Source organism: Nanorana parkeri, unplaced genomic scaffold (assembly GCF_000935625.1).
Source record: "Nanorana parkeri isolate BGI_ZX_2015 unplaced genomic scaffold, ASM93562v1 scaffold30, whole genome shotgun sequence".
Lineage (NCBI taxonomy): Eukaryota > Metazoa > Chordata > Amphibia > Anura > Dicroglossidae > Nanorana > Nanorana parkeri.
In genome coordinates, this window is record NW_017306298.1 from 525,036 (window position 1) to 540,345 (window position 15,310).

Sequence of the window (15,310 nt, forward strand, 5' to 3'; positions counted from 1 at the left end):
ATTCTAAACCCAAGTCTATTCACTTGTCCATACCTGTAAAACAATGGCCATTGTGTTTCCTTTTTCATAGGCTTTTTTTATATTTTTCCCCATCTGAATTCAGACTGTATTGCCTAGCAAAAGAGAGTGGCAGGAGATGGGTCAAACTATGTTGACACTCTGATAGGTTAGAGCAAAGGTTCTGAACAATGATAGGTTCATGGCTTAGCATTGCTCATTATAGAATATCTACTATAACAGTTAAGAGTATTAAGAAGTAATGAATCATATTTCAAACAGATCTGAGCTGAATGTTTAGTCAGCTATAAATATAAGACATTTCAGAGAACAATTTAAACAATTATGTAGTACTGGTAATAAATGTGCACATGTCAAGGTGTACTCGAAGCTGTGCTTCATTTCCCATGCAGAGATTTTTTTCTGTTTTTCTTGTCAGCTGAGACCATGGGATGTGGAGTGAAGACGGGGTTGTGGATGATCAGATAGAGTGAAGTATGAGACCAGAACCAGTGACATCCCACTGTGAATTGCAAGGCTGTATGTGCCTTCATGATGTGTATGGGCACGTATGTTTGTTTTTTTCCGTGGTAGCATGCACCCTGGAGTAACCCTGGTGTTAATACATAGTGAGCAGCTAAACAAGCATTGTCCCACTAGAACTGGAAACAAAAGATACGCCAAATACTGGCAGGTACAATTAACAGGTAAAGCTCACAAAATGGAGGGAAAAAGGAAAATTTATAAGGAACATTCATGTTAATTATAGGATATGGAATGCTCTCTCTCCATAATATATATGTACCCCTAAGAAGCCTCTGGATAGACGGGTCCTTCTTCTGTTCCCCAATGATTGAGCAAAAAAAATCTAACAGTGTCAAGCTACCTTTATGTCACTGCTCTTGTTCAGCTAATCAAACCTTGTAGCGCAAAACAGCAAGGGATGGTGGGATGAGTAATATTCCCTCTTTGTCACATACCTGGATGGAGACAAAGCTGAACAGGGGGCTACTCTTCCACCACTAGTCCAACTCCCCTGGGAATGGACAGGTGAGAAGGACCCAGGGAGGCACAAGTGCCAAGGAAGCGTTCCGCTGAAGCCCTGCATGGGAGCTTGAGCACAGAGACCAGAATAACACAGCCACAGGAACTGAATAAGAGCTGAATAAGCTGTGATCTGGATACTGTTGCAGTACGAGGTACCTGAAAACACTAGACCAGAGTACTAGAAGCAGCTCCTGTAGCATCTTCACTGGTATAAAGCATGGTAGTAAGTTATCAGACATTGTGGGATACTGCAATGCCTATATGCAGGTAAGATTTGATAGGGTGCCTTACACCAATCCACATAACATACCTTTCAGAGCCAAAACTGTGTACTACAGATATGGCCATTCTAGGCATCAAATAGTAAAAATGGGCCTGAATAGGTCAAGCTTGCAATTGTATTGCTCTCCACTGTCCCTGATTTGGTGGGACTGTCCCTCTTTTAGAACCAAATGCCTTTGTCCATGTTCCCTCCTTGGTTGTCCCCATTTCTGATCTTTGGGAAATGTTCTTTTAACACCCTGTTACATCTCTAGAACAAAAATGCAAAGTGTCCCAATGGTACACAGACAGCACAAAACACAGAGGTTACCCTTTAGATACTCTATTTAAAACGTAAAAGGTTTAGGCTATATATGCACTCCATTCCTAATTGTCCGTGTAGCTGGGAGGCATGGTCCTTTCTCGTCACATTTGGTGCTGTAATATGTCCTTATCTCGACTCCCATCTAAGAAAGTTGGGAGGTATGCAATTATTCTGTAACACTAGAACACGACAAATAAGCAACAAAGCTGAAGATTGTCCAAGACTCTCAGGTTCTCCCTTTTGGAAATTCAATCTTCAGTTACAACGAAAGCAGAGCATAAAATAACCTATTACCTCCATCTAGAGGCCCAATGTGAAGTCACATCGCAGCATGCAGCCTTATCGGTTCATTTTTCCTGTGACAGGCGAAGGTTAAGGCTATCTCTCCCTTACACTCCTCCAGACACTGATTTACATCAATGCACCGTAGGACAGGTCTGCGGGGACACTGGCAAAGCTCATAAGAATTGCTACTTGTATCAAGGTCATCACATCTCACAGAACTGGTGACATTCTGTACATGTGTAATTACTTCAACCGTTCCCTACTTCTGGCTGCTAAGTTGTACTAATGTATATATTAGACGTGCCACTTTTACAGTACTTATCAACTAGGCCCGTGCATATGGACTTACTGTTTTATGGCTCGTTCACACCATGTGCAGTGTTTGTTTATTTTTGCACCTAATCAGCTCCAGTCATCGCAAGGGGAACCTGATCAATGCCAGTCACCGCACAAGGCACCTGATCAACGTCTGTCACTCGCAAGGGGCACCTGATCAATGCCATTCATCACAAGGGGAACCTGATCAATGTCAGTCACCGCAAGGAGCACCTGATCAATGCCATTCATCACAAGGGGAACCTGATCAATGTCAGTCACCGCAAGGGGCACCTGATCAATGCCATTCATCACAAGGGGAACCTGATCAATGTCAGTCACCGCAAGGGGCACCTGATCACTGCCATTCATCACAAGGAGAACCTGATCAATGTCAGTCACCGCAAGTGGCACCTGATCAAAGACAGTCATTGCGGGGGGAAACCTGATCAATGCCGGTCACCGCAAGAGGCACCTGATTAACCTCAATAACTGCAAGGGGCACATGATCAATGTTATTCACACAAGGAGCGCTTAAACAATGTCAGTCACCGTGAGGGCCACCTGATCATCACCAGTAAGCACAAGGGCACCTGATCAATGTCAGTCAAAAGAAAGGACAGCTGATCAACATCAGTCACCCCAAGGGCACACCGAAAACATTTTTGCATTTTTTTCCTACTGCACCAGAGCTCACCGGAATTGACTGTCCATATCTGCAGAGCTGCGGTGCATTGACATGAATTAAATGCCCTTTGTGATGTATCAATACAATTAAAAGGATCTAATTTCCCTAAAATAGAACTATGCCCTTACATTAAACAATATATGCCGCAGCACATAATTATAAGTGCATCTGCACAGTTTTCTCTTAGTCCCCCTGTTGATCCTGGCAGTAAGGTCCACCTAATTCAGCTTCTTGTGATGGGGTGGCAACGATGCTGCATCACTCCTAAATTCAGAGCAGAGTTGCCACTCTCAGATAGGTTGTGCCTGTTTACACTGCAGTGGGGTGAGAAGATGTTGCAAGGGGCATGAATATCACAGTGTCACTACTTATTCACAAGCCTGTAGCTTGTTAGTCAGCTCCTGGTCACAACTAGTCCCACCCACTGCTTTACAGATTGACAACACTGCCTCTGTTGCTGAATCTCTTCCAGTGTGAGCTGCAGTGTCTGTTGGGGGGAGCATGTGAGACACAAATGAAGGAGGATTTGGCTCGATCAGGGAAGGCGAAGGATGTTTTTGGCCTATTTTATGAAGCTTGCGCATCACATAATAACTGTACTTGTTTAGACTGTCATACAGGAGCCTTTCAGGGTACTTTAACTGCCTTTGCTAACATTCTACGGTTGTACTTTGACTCTATCCATAGGAGAGAATAATGTATTAGCAGTTGTGACCTTCATTTTTCTGCACCTATTCTGGATCAGTAACTTAAAGTATGGAAGACATAGACAGACAGGCAACTAGCACTTTTTAAAAAGTATTTTTCTCATAACAGCTTCTCAATTTTAAACTGATGTTTGATCGTTTCTGACTTCTGGAAAATCATGCAAAAGAAGAAAAAATATTTTAATTTAGGAGCATAAAAACATAGAAGAGTGATGGCAAAAAATGTCCAAGTGGTCCATCGAGTTTGCCCTTTTTTATATCTTGCAATTTTTTGTGTTTTTCTGTTTTTGTGGTGTTTTTTACCTATTTATCTGAGTGTATGTCTGTTTATCCCAAGCATGTTTATATTCACTTACTGTGGACTGACTCACAACCTCTGCTGGGAGTCTATTCCAAACATGAATTACTCTCTCAGTAAAATAATACATCCAAAGATTAGTTTTTAACTTTCCTCCTGCCAGTTTCAGGTCATTGTCCCCCAGTCTTAGCTTTATATTGAAAATACTGACCCCCAGAAATGTATTTACACTCTTAATGTCAATCTTGTCTGTCTTTTCTTTTCTATCCTTCATGCTGTACATCGAAAATTACTGAAATGTTTTATTCCTCAGACCTTGCACCATTTTTGTTTCCTATCTCAGGACTTGTTTTATCTTATCAATATCTTTTTGTAGGCAAGGTTTCCAAAACTGCATGCAGTATTCTAGATTAAGTCTAACCAAAGCTCAGTGGAATTAGGACATCTTTTCTCCTGCCGGTGATCCCTCTATTGAGTACGAGTACCGATATTTTTTTTCCGGTACTCACCGATACTGAATACCGATACTGGAAGTCCCATTAAGGAAGCCAGGTGGCGTGTAAAGAATCGCCACCTGTGTTCCCGATTAGTAGGGAAGCCATCTCCATGCTTCCTCATCACCAAGTGACGAGGGAGCATGTAACCGGCTTTCTGGCCAATTACTCACCGCCCGGCTTCCTCATTGGCCAGCTTCTCGACCAATCAGAAAGCCAGACGGCGAGTCATTATACGGCGCCCCGCTTCCTGATTAGCAGGGAAGGCGGATCATGCTCACTCATCACCAATCAGGGAAGCCGGACCATGCTCCCTCGTCACCAATCAGGAAGTCGTGGGCGGGTAATGACTCCCTGTCCAGCATCCTCATTGGCCATCTTCCCGACCGATCCGGAATCTGGGCAGTTAGTCATTACATGCTGCCCGGCTTCCTGATTACCCAGGAAGCAAGCTCCATGCTCCCTCGTCATTGCAATAATTTAAAAATGAACATTCCCAATATCATGCAACATTTTCAAAAAATTATTTGATTTAAAAGGAATTAAAGAAGATCTCTGGAATTGGCCAAAACCAGAATATATATTTCCATTGTCATTGGATTAATACAGTATGTACAAACACAACACACTGTAAAGATTGTGTACAGGCATAGACTTTCCCATGTCCTAGATATCACTAATGACTTTTCTCACTGTGCAGTCCATGAGACAGATGTGGAATTATGTAAGCTATAGTATCCTGAGCATCCTTGTTAGAATGTCATCATCCGTTGGTACCAGAGATAACAGGAAAATTTTATTTTATACTTACCGCAAACTTTCCTTTCCTGACTGCTAAATGGCAGCACAGGACTATTGTGTGCTGACATGGAGCAGTCAAGGAAAAATTATTTGTAAGGCTTAATAAAAAACGTTTGGAAAGCAAGGGATGTCATATTACGTTTTTTTTTGTGTATCTTAGACCTGCCAGCTATAAGGGGGAAAGGAGAAAGTGTCTGGTAAAAAAAATTACATATATACAGGTGAAACTCTAAAAATTAGAATATCGTGCAAAAGTAATTGCAGTAAGTGCTGCAAAAGGGGCCCAAACCAAGTACTGAGTACATATGCATGCTTGTACTTTTCAGAGGTCCAATATTGTTCTATGTACAATCCTTGTTTTATTGATTGCATGTAATAATCTACTTTTTTGAGGTTGTGGATTTGGGGTTCTTGGGGTTTTCATGAGCTGTAAGCCATAATCATCACAATTATGACAAATCACGGCTTGAATTATCTTGCTTTGCATGTAATGAGTCTATCTCATATATTAGTTTCACCTTTTAAGTGGCATTAGTGAAATAAATGAACTTTGCACGATATTCTAATTATTCGAGTTTCACCTGTATATATAATATTTTTTTTGGGGGGGGATGTGTTTGAATTTAAACATAAACAGCCAGTCAACGAGTTAACCCATCTACTGTAAGTCTATTCATAACTGAAAGTGGACCTGTAGCCCTTTTAAAAACATTTCCCCCTGTTGGGATCACCGATAAAACAGATTCCCACCTTTTCTGCATACAGTCCAGGTGATCGCAATAGAGTACCATGTTTAATGTACATATTCCCTGTTATGATCATTTTCCATGTATGAACCGTTATCCATACATGCGCACTATGTTTGAGTGCATGCACTAAATGCTTTGTATTTGTGAAAAATAAAAATCTTTTGAAACTAAAAAAAAAAAACATTTCAATCAGGAAGTTTTTTTTATTGCAGAGGAGACATTGTATCTGGTCTATTTAATAAAATTTGCATAGCTATTCATCCAGCAAAATTGCAGGTACATTCATTCTGTGTGAGTTAACCAGTTCTCTTTTTGTTGAATGTTCTTTCATACAGAATGGAGTGAATAGGGAAAATACCACATTATAGCCTTTAGATGGCGCTGAGGATCAGAGGAAATATATGCATGTTAGTAAGGGGATTCAGTGTTACAGTTCAAGAGAACGCTGGAGGGAATGAGCATGTGAATGTAATCATTGCTACTATGGCATGTTAATGAAACCATTATTACTATGGGAATAGCAATTGTTACATTGACATGCTCATTCTCTCCTGCATTCTCCAGGTGATTATAGTGCTGCTTTAAATATTCATTTTGGGTGGACTAGCCCATAGACTAATTTAGTTTTTTCTCAGATGTTCAGGCCAAAAGGCATCATTAAAAAGGGCAATAAAATGAATGCAAAAAAAAATACATGTTTAAAAACTGAAGGAGCAAAATGTTTCTGGTAATATATTTAGAGATCTAAGATTCTTTATGTCAATAAAATATAATGAATGTTCTTATTCAATATGTATAAGATCACTCTAAGTCATTGTTGGCTTTGACCACTGCCCCATCCCTACCCCACAAAGTGGCATTTGAACCTCATGTTTAAAACAAAATTGACTTAAGGCAAACACTGTTTATTAGTTTGACTTTAAATGGCATTATTGATATTTATTTGAGGAATGGTTTGTACTGATCTGCGGTAATTAATTGCTTTGGCCGAAATTAGGAGCTTAATATCACCTACTAGTGGATAAATCTGTGTACTACTTTGTGCTAATTCTCTGTTGTCTTGGAAAGGAAACCTGAGAGAAATACATGCAATTCCTACAGGCTATACATTTCCAGCGAGTTTAGGGTACATCAACTAAAAGTATAAACATGTATTCACAGAAGAATACTAGAAACATAAAACACAAGACATTTAAATGGTATGTAAACCCAAACAATAAAGTTCTCTTATTTGGTCTCTTGTGGTCTGTTAAATATACCATCATCATTCACCATACAGCAATTGAGGCACACCAGCAGTTCATTTGCTACAACCAATGGTTTAACAAAAGCCATGGCAGCCCAATCGGTTACTATGCGGCCTTGGAGTGGAAGGAGACTCCATTATGGGACTGGAAAGGTAAATTAAAACATAGAAAATCTGTGTGCATTTGAAGACAACACATATCCATTATTGTATTATTGGGGATCACAGTGCTGTTGACATTGACCCTGTACTCCCAGTGATAAATCCAATCAGGAATGCTGATGTCAGACGTACAGAAGTAGACTTCAGAATGGTTGGTGGAGGAGACTTCAGACTTGTAGTCACAGATTCCCTTTGCAGGATGTGCATTAAGGAGAATTTGATTATCTGAATTAGTAGTCCATTGAGGGACACATATACAGTATATAATCTTAGACAAATGGGTTATACTGCTGCTTTCAGGAGGTTAGGACACTGGTAACCAAAAAACTTTAAGCCAGCCCTCTGTATAACCCCACCTTCAACCTCTGTACCTAAGGTTTTTGCTAGTGTCCTAGGAGCTGTCTAGCAACAAGTGAAGCCATCTTCCTAGCCAATCGGCAAAAGCCGGGAGGCAAGTCATAACGTGCCGCCCGGCTTCCTGATTGGCTAGGAAGCCGGCTTCACTTGTTGCTAGGCAGCCTGGCTTCCTGACCAATCAGGAGGCTGGAAGGTATCTCATGACCCACCGTCTGGCTTCCGGATTGGTCAGAACGCCATGCAGCCTCGGCAAGTGAAGCTGGCATTCTTTCACTAGAACATAGCTTCCCAGGCAATCAGGAAGCCGGGCGACGGGTCATGATCCACCACCCGACTTCCCGATAATTGGGGAACACGGCACCAGTATCAGTACTCGGTATTGGCGAGTACCAAAAAAAATATCAGTACTTCTACTGGATACCGAAAAACCAGTATCGGTGCATCCCTAGTTCTTAGGTATGGTTTTTCTCCTTGAGGTGTTTCTAAATGTCCTGGCCTGGAGCACAGGTTTGGTCTGAGTGATCTCATTTTAGTTATGGGTCTCCTATTGGTGGGCCCTTCTCCATCTAGCCTTCTATATCAGACATTAATTTCTTTGATATTTGGGGTGCTATTATTTCACATTAGTTGGATCTCTAAGAGCCTTTTGCCCACCCCCTCACTTGTGTGTCCTATTGGATGTCCTATTGGTTTAAGATTATCTATTTTTATGGTGTTTCTCAATGGATGATAAAGAAAATAAGTCTTCTTGAATTCCATTGAGAGGCAAAGGTCCCACCATTCTGTGCATTTGAAAATATTACTGCTTGCACACAAAACAAAGGCATGATAGTTGGAGGCGGGGTTATACAAGATGCTGGCTTAACATTTTATGTTAGTGTCCTAACCTTCTGAAGACACCAGTACAAGCCATTCATCTAAGATCATCTACTGCACTATTCCTGTGTCCTTCAATGGACTCAAACAAAAAAAAATATTTTACGGTAAGTTCAAAAATCTTATTATTTACTACAATAACAAAAATATTCAAGAACAAATGTGTGCAAATGTGGAAGATGTATAGAAAATGACTAAATACTCCAATAATAACTCCAAATATGACAATACAGAATACTTTCCATTTAAATGATGAGATTGCCTATAAATAATGACCTAGGTCAGTGAAGGCTAAAAAGGAAGACACAACAAACACTTTCTATGAACCTCATCATTTTGTATTTGGTTATATGTAGAATAACAAGAAATAAGGCATAATTCTTGTACAGGTCCTTGGTTGCATTTTGTATTAAGCGTGATTTGCGTGGGCTGCAAATGTCAGTCCTATTGTCAAGGCCTGAATGTCTAGCCAGGTACTAATCCCTGTTACAGCCAAAACCAGATAAAGTTTAATTCCTAATAAATCCTCAAGGTGAGAGCTGGGTATAAAAGCGACTGATTTACATTGTGTCAATGACTAGGATCCACCAGCACAGGCATAAAGGTAATACTGCATGTCCGCTTTATTTACCATGGGGTTTAATCTATTGTGTGTCAGCATAGCATTAGTCAGTCTCTTGGTTAAGTTATAGTGTTTGTTATTGTGACATATAATGGCAGATTTGAAAATATACCTACTGACCGCCGAAAGAGGAAAGATAAACTGGTTGCTTTAGTTCATCAGAGGCTTATTGGTTTCAATGTTATATATGTACAAAGGAAGGGGAAGGTTAGAATAAGTTAAAGGTTGTCTGTTCAGTCACGGAGTTGGGGTGGGAAGGAGGCGTGTTGCAGAGAAAGACCAGTTCTGCTACCCTACCGGGCAGGACTCAGCGGTGTGGCAGAGTTGTGTAACCCTTAAATCTAGGTGGCAGGAAATTCTTTGATAGGCTCTAAATCTCTCATGCATGTATTTCATCTGTGTATTTAAATGTTTTTTACTGGACTTCAGCTTTAGGTATTAAACATTTTTGTGAAGCCTTTATTAGTACATTGTACTGAACTACGTTATCTCTCAAACAGAATGGAGAAGATAATTCTGTACGGGCTGGTTATGTTCTGGAATGTAATTCTGTGCACAACCTGTGAGCTTTCTAATATTACAATTGTGCTGGAAAAGGAGGAATGTGGAGCCTGCATCTCTGTGAATGCCACTTGGTGCTCAGGATACTGCCACACCAAGGTGAGTGTAATGAGGAGTTTATATAAAGATTCTGTATTCAAAACCTGCATCCTAAAGCCAACACAGCACAGAAGTACAGTGAATACAACTTGCCAGAGGACACCCAGCCTGCCAAAAGATAGCAGTGAATGCTGGGGCTTGTAGATTCCCATTAGAGATAAGCTTGGGCTTGGTGTGAACCCAGTTCACCTGTGTTTGCACAAGCCTGCTGAAAACTTTGACTGTCACTCGCACCTAGTGGCACAATTAGTGGGGGAAGTTGCGGTGGAAGCATTCTCCACCCCTTTGTGATGTATAGCTGTGGGGCAGGTAATGCGCTTCATTGCAACTCAATGGTTCAGGAGGGGGGGAGTCTTGTGAACTGGGTTCACACCAAGGCTCATCAGTATTTCCCAGCAGCTGGAGAGCCAAAGTTTGTCTCTACTTATGGAAGATATATGGTATCATTTGGCAGTAAGAACATAAGTCACATTTATTTAGGAATCAGCATTCCTGCAGGGGAATGGAGTGGTGGGAAAGTGCAAAAAAAAGAAAATTATTAGTGTATGGGGGAGGGGGGTCCTACCAAGAGAACTTAATGGTCAAAGTGACAGGTCATTTTTAATGAAGTGACAGAAATATGGAAGAACATGCAGAAGTGGGGAGATCCGTTCTTAAAACCTGGTTCTGCTGGGTTGAGATGTACCCACTTGGCAAAATACCAAAAACATCTATAACATGGTTAAGTTTTGCTATCGTGCTACACGCCTAAAAATAGAAAAAACTTGGGACAACAGACCCCCACTCCCCAATTTTCACCACCAATGTTTTTTTTTTTCTTTTTCCTTCTCTTTCTGCCTTTTTATTCTCCTTACATCCCTTACTTCCTGCATATATCTCATCCCCTTCCTTTTTTTAAAACCTGAACTTCCCCTAATGCCCTCTTCCCCCAGTCCTCCTTCTTGCTCTTTTTTCACTTCCCCCTTTCCATATGTCTTTCTCCCCCCGAACGTCCCTTTCACACTGGCTGATCAGGAGGGGATCCATGCACATCCGTGTCTGCGATGGAGGAAAGAACTCAAAATTCCAGATCCCATGTCAGTCTATGGGAGTCGGATGTAAATGGACATGTCTGGAGTTAGGGGGTCATCTGTTTACACCTGGCTGCCCATAGACTAGCAGTGGGCCTCCGATTAGGTCCGCCTATAAAACTCACAGGCAGACCCAATTGGACCTCCCATGTGCAAGGGGCCTAAATCTGCTCCCCATCCACCTACTAAAGGCCTCTTCCAAAATACACAAATTAACAGAAATGTGGTGGAGAAGGGTGTCAGATCTAAGAATTGATACAGCCACAAGAGAACTGCATAACCTTTTTTTTCCTCCCACATATAAATGAAAAGCATTGCAAGACAAGTACTTATTGCTTGATAATGTATGGCTTTCCCTTGTCACCAACTTCCTAAATACAGACCTTTCTTTAAATATGGGAAGATCATATCAAAAATGAAAGCGTATGTAACCCCTAACAATGAACTTCTCTTATATTCTCCTGGTTGGTCTGTTAAATATACCATTGAAAGTCTTTTTGTTATATCTATGCAATAAAATGCCTGTAGACCCTGCCAGAATTATTGTTAACTAATAACTTCCTGTGCTCCCTGCCTATTCTGAGTTATTATTATGAATTGTTCTGAGCTATCTCTGGGGATTAAGTAACACCTGCCTCCTATGTTATAGATACTACCACTTACTACTACCATTTACTACCACTTTAATGCATGGAGGAAGCCTTAGCGGACTTACTTGCGCAAAATAATAAAATGCCATTAGTAGATTGCTAAGGGTTAATAAGTGCATTTGATTCAATCATGCCTGTTTTTACGCTGTTTATGAAGCTGTCCACAGCGATCAGTCTCTGTGCTCATAACCTGCTAGCTAGGTCTCAGGCAATGATAAAATATGACATAGTCATGTGAGGGGAGAAGTGGTAAACTGGATACTGTGGTTTACGGAGACAAGTGAGGCAAAGAACACCAGTCAACTTCAGATTACATGCAGCTTCTTCATTGTGAGGATATATCCCCTCCGCTGCACTACAGCACAGTGCAAAATGTTCCAAAAAAGTGTCCACTTTTACAAAAATGTATTTTAGCTGGGAACCGAGGTAAACTTTATCTATGCAGCGCCTTCATAACCATCTTAAATTGTATTGTAACTGTAATGTCTTCCTTATATTGTAAAGTGTTCTACAAGCTGTTGACATGATATACATTTTGTATAATACTAATAATAATAATATACATTTGCATGTACTGTATTTGCACCTTTCTTTATTCTAAATGTTTTCCTCTTACCTTTCAGGATCCAAATTTAATGTACCCACATAAGTCTGAGAAGCAAGGTGTCTGCACGTACACTGATGTCGTTTACGAAACGGTGAAAATTCCTGGATGTGCTGAGAATGTAAATCCGTTCTACACTTATCCGGTGGCTATCGACTGTCACTGCGGACGGTGCGATTCAGAAACCACCGATTGTACAGTGAGGGCTTTAGGGCCTTCTTACTGTTCTCTAAATCAAGACTGAGTAATAGAGATTGTACTGTTATACTTTCCAGACTGTCTTACACATACCTGTCTCTCTTATCAGCTGCAATGCCTAAGCCTCTAACTAGGGTGGGACAACCAAAGCCCTTCAGCTGTTGAGGAACTACAAACTCTAGCATGTCTTGTCTGCCAGGGTCTGCTAATGCATGCTGAGACTTGCATTCCTTTATTCCTCCCATTGGTCCCAATGTTGACCGAATTGTCATGATTTAGACAACCTGTCAACTGGTAAATCAGCCTCAATGGATTGGACAGAATGAAAGACAGGGTTTAATATATTCCTTTCTTCATTTTAAAAGGTTGCATTTCATCAACAGCTGGAGGTCTGCTGGTTATTAATGCCTATTAAGCAATATAATTATGTATATATACATGTAAGAAATGTAAATCAATGATTTCATTTTCTCTAAGGGGGTATATATATAAAGCAACAGCCTTACCCCGGATGTACTTCTGTTTTAACAAAAGAAAAAACAAAGAGAGAGAACTCTGTGCAGCCATATGCTTTACAAATACATTGTGGTCCACAAAAGCAACGTGGAATAACAATGAATAAAGGGCTTAACCTGTCAAAGCCATGTGACCAGTCTCTTTTTTAATTACCGAGTTCTCGCTGCTGCGTTCAGCAGACAGAACTCCACAAGCTCCACACCGTGGCCTGCATTTTGAGTGGTTCTTTAAATGCCGACCATAGTATGGAGTAATCTAGCAGTGTGTATTGGACAGCGATGTCATTCTGAACTACACCTCATGCAGTCCCAATGCCCAGACCCGGCTCTGTAGCTCTCCTCCAGCTGTGATAGTTGGCACTATATGGGCAATATATGTTCATTTACAGGCCTGCTCCTACCAAAATTATGTGGGTGGTGTTTTGGATACAGTGAAAAGGGGTCTACAGTTAGGAGACTTCCCCCTTACCTCCTGTCTAACAGAACAGGAAGTGAAGTAACATTTCTTTATTTCCTGTTTATTTGACAAGCTCATGAACAGAACAGGACGTGAGGGTAAATCTTCCAAACAGGGACACAGGCCGCAGGAAAAACTGATTTACAAAAAGAATCTGGAAGACTTAGAACTTCTGGCAGAATTTTACTGGAGTCTGTGTTCCTATGCGGTCGATCTGTTCCCTCACTTCCTGCCTGAGGAGCTTAGGAAATAAGTATGTATTTCCTATGCTTCTAAGTTGCATCTAGTGGCCACAATGTGGTATTGCATTACATTACATTCAACCATGAAAAGAAAATATACTTAGAAAGTTTGTTCATGCCTTTATTCTTACAGAATTAACGTTCACAGAGATCCTCAGGGTGAATAGACCCCTGGGTGTTGTGGTGTTATATGATGTCCCTATACTATGGATGCCATCTGGGACAGTTCCGCATCTTGGTCCTCTGTTGCGATGATGTTGTGTTCCAGGGTCCCAATATCACCCTTATTTCAGTTACTGAACATGCACAGTGACTCAATAAAGGGTATCAGCTGAGGTGATCATGGCCGCGGGTGGGTTAATCTGCATATTTAGTGGAAGTGGACCTGATCCAGGCAGGACCACCCAGGAGGTTGGCGTGTCAAGTGTAGGTTGTGGGTGAGGTTGACAGTGTCTTGGGAACTGGGACTAATATGTTGGTAAGCATGCTGTAAATCTCATATGCCAAAATGTATGTAATTCCTAAAGTTTCACAAACTTTTTCTTGCAATTGTAAATAATGGCTTAGCAATAAGTGGTTGTCCCAACATCTATTCAAGTATACATTTTATCAAATCCTCTATGTCTTTGTATTTGATCTGTAATCTTCAAATGTACTTTGTCCTAAGCTCTGCAGTTTGTATCATTCAAAGTAATCTGAAGGTGCAATAAAGATGTGTTATACCCTCCATTGATGTCTTGGTTTTAAATTCATTTCAGTATTTGCCATCTTTTTTTGGGATCCTGCTTTTAAACTGGGCACTTTCCTCAGTGATTCCATTTTTCAGGATATGTTTTTGTTTAGACATAAATAATATACTTTAAACATTCCATTTCTGGCAGTTTTTCTACTGTGTTTGCACTTTCTGAAAGGGAAGGAGAAGTGTTGTAGCTTAGGTAACAATGACAGGTATTGACTTAGATATAGCATCATTTTGCATGTTTGGATTGGAGTCTGTAAGGATTTGGGTGAGATATAGGGGGTTATTCACTAAGCTGCCAAACACTCGGCTAATCCTTCAGCTCGCTTCAGCCGCTATTCTCAACAAAACAAATTATCCTGTTTAACAGTATGTGCTAAAAACAGAGGTTTTAATTGCACAAACCTTTAGGCAAAAATATGCAGAACACATGAACTGTCAGGTTGTTCGGCTGGCTATAGAGCTGGCGGATCGCTTGTATAAGCTGCCGACCCATGTCCCCCCCCCTCCCCCACGGCCCCCCATCCCGCTGTCACGCTGGTCCCGGGCTCTGCTGTGCCCGGAAGGAGCCCGGGACCAGCATAGTGCCTCTCTGACAGGGGATTAGAGGGAGGTCGGTACACGATCTCCCTCCGGTGTCAGAATGCGGAAGTGATGTATATTACATCACTTCCGCATTCTTGTGTCACTCTCCAGCTTCAGACGCTGGAGAGAAGCTGATGAAGCAGATCTCTGCTTCATCAACTTCTTCAGGGGGTCCTAGGTGACATTAGGGGTCCTGGAGAACCCCTGATGTCTCCATAAAGAGGACCTGCCACATTTTTTGCAATCACATAGGGCGTTTTTTAGACCCCTATCTGATAGCAATAAAGTTAAGTGGAAAAAAAAATAGGAAAACGACGATTGCGCCCATTACGCTGCACATGTTACATATCGTCACGAACG

General features: G+C 41.1%; 1 protein-coding gene across 1 annotated transcript; it reads left to right on the forward strand.

Annotated features, from left to right (window-relative positions):
- Positions 1-9,730: 9,730 nt before the first annotated feature.
- FSHB (follicle stimulating hormone beta subunit) lies at positions 9,731-12,594 on the forward strand. Its single transcript, XM_018567864.1, has 2 exons — positions 9,731-9,890; positions 12,234-12,594. The coding sequence occupies exons 1-2, from the start codon at positions 9,732-9,734 to the stop codon at positions 12,456-12,458; spliced, it is 384 nt and encodes a 127-aa protein (XP_018423366.1). The 5' UTR covers position 9,731; the 3' UTR covers positions 12,459-12,594.
- The last annotated feature ends 2,716 nt before the right edge of the window (positions 12,595-15,310 follow it).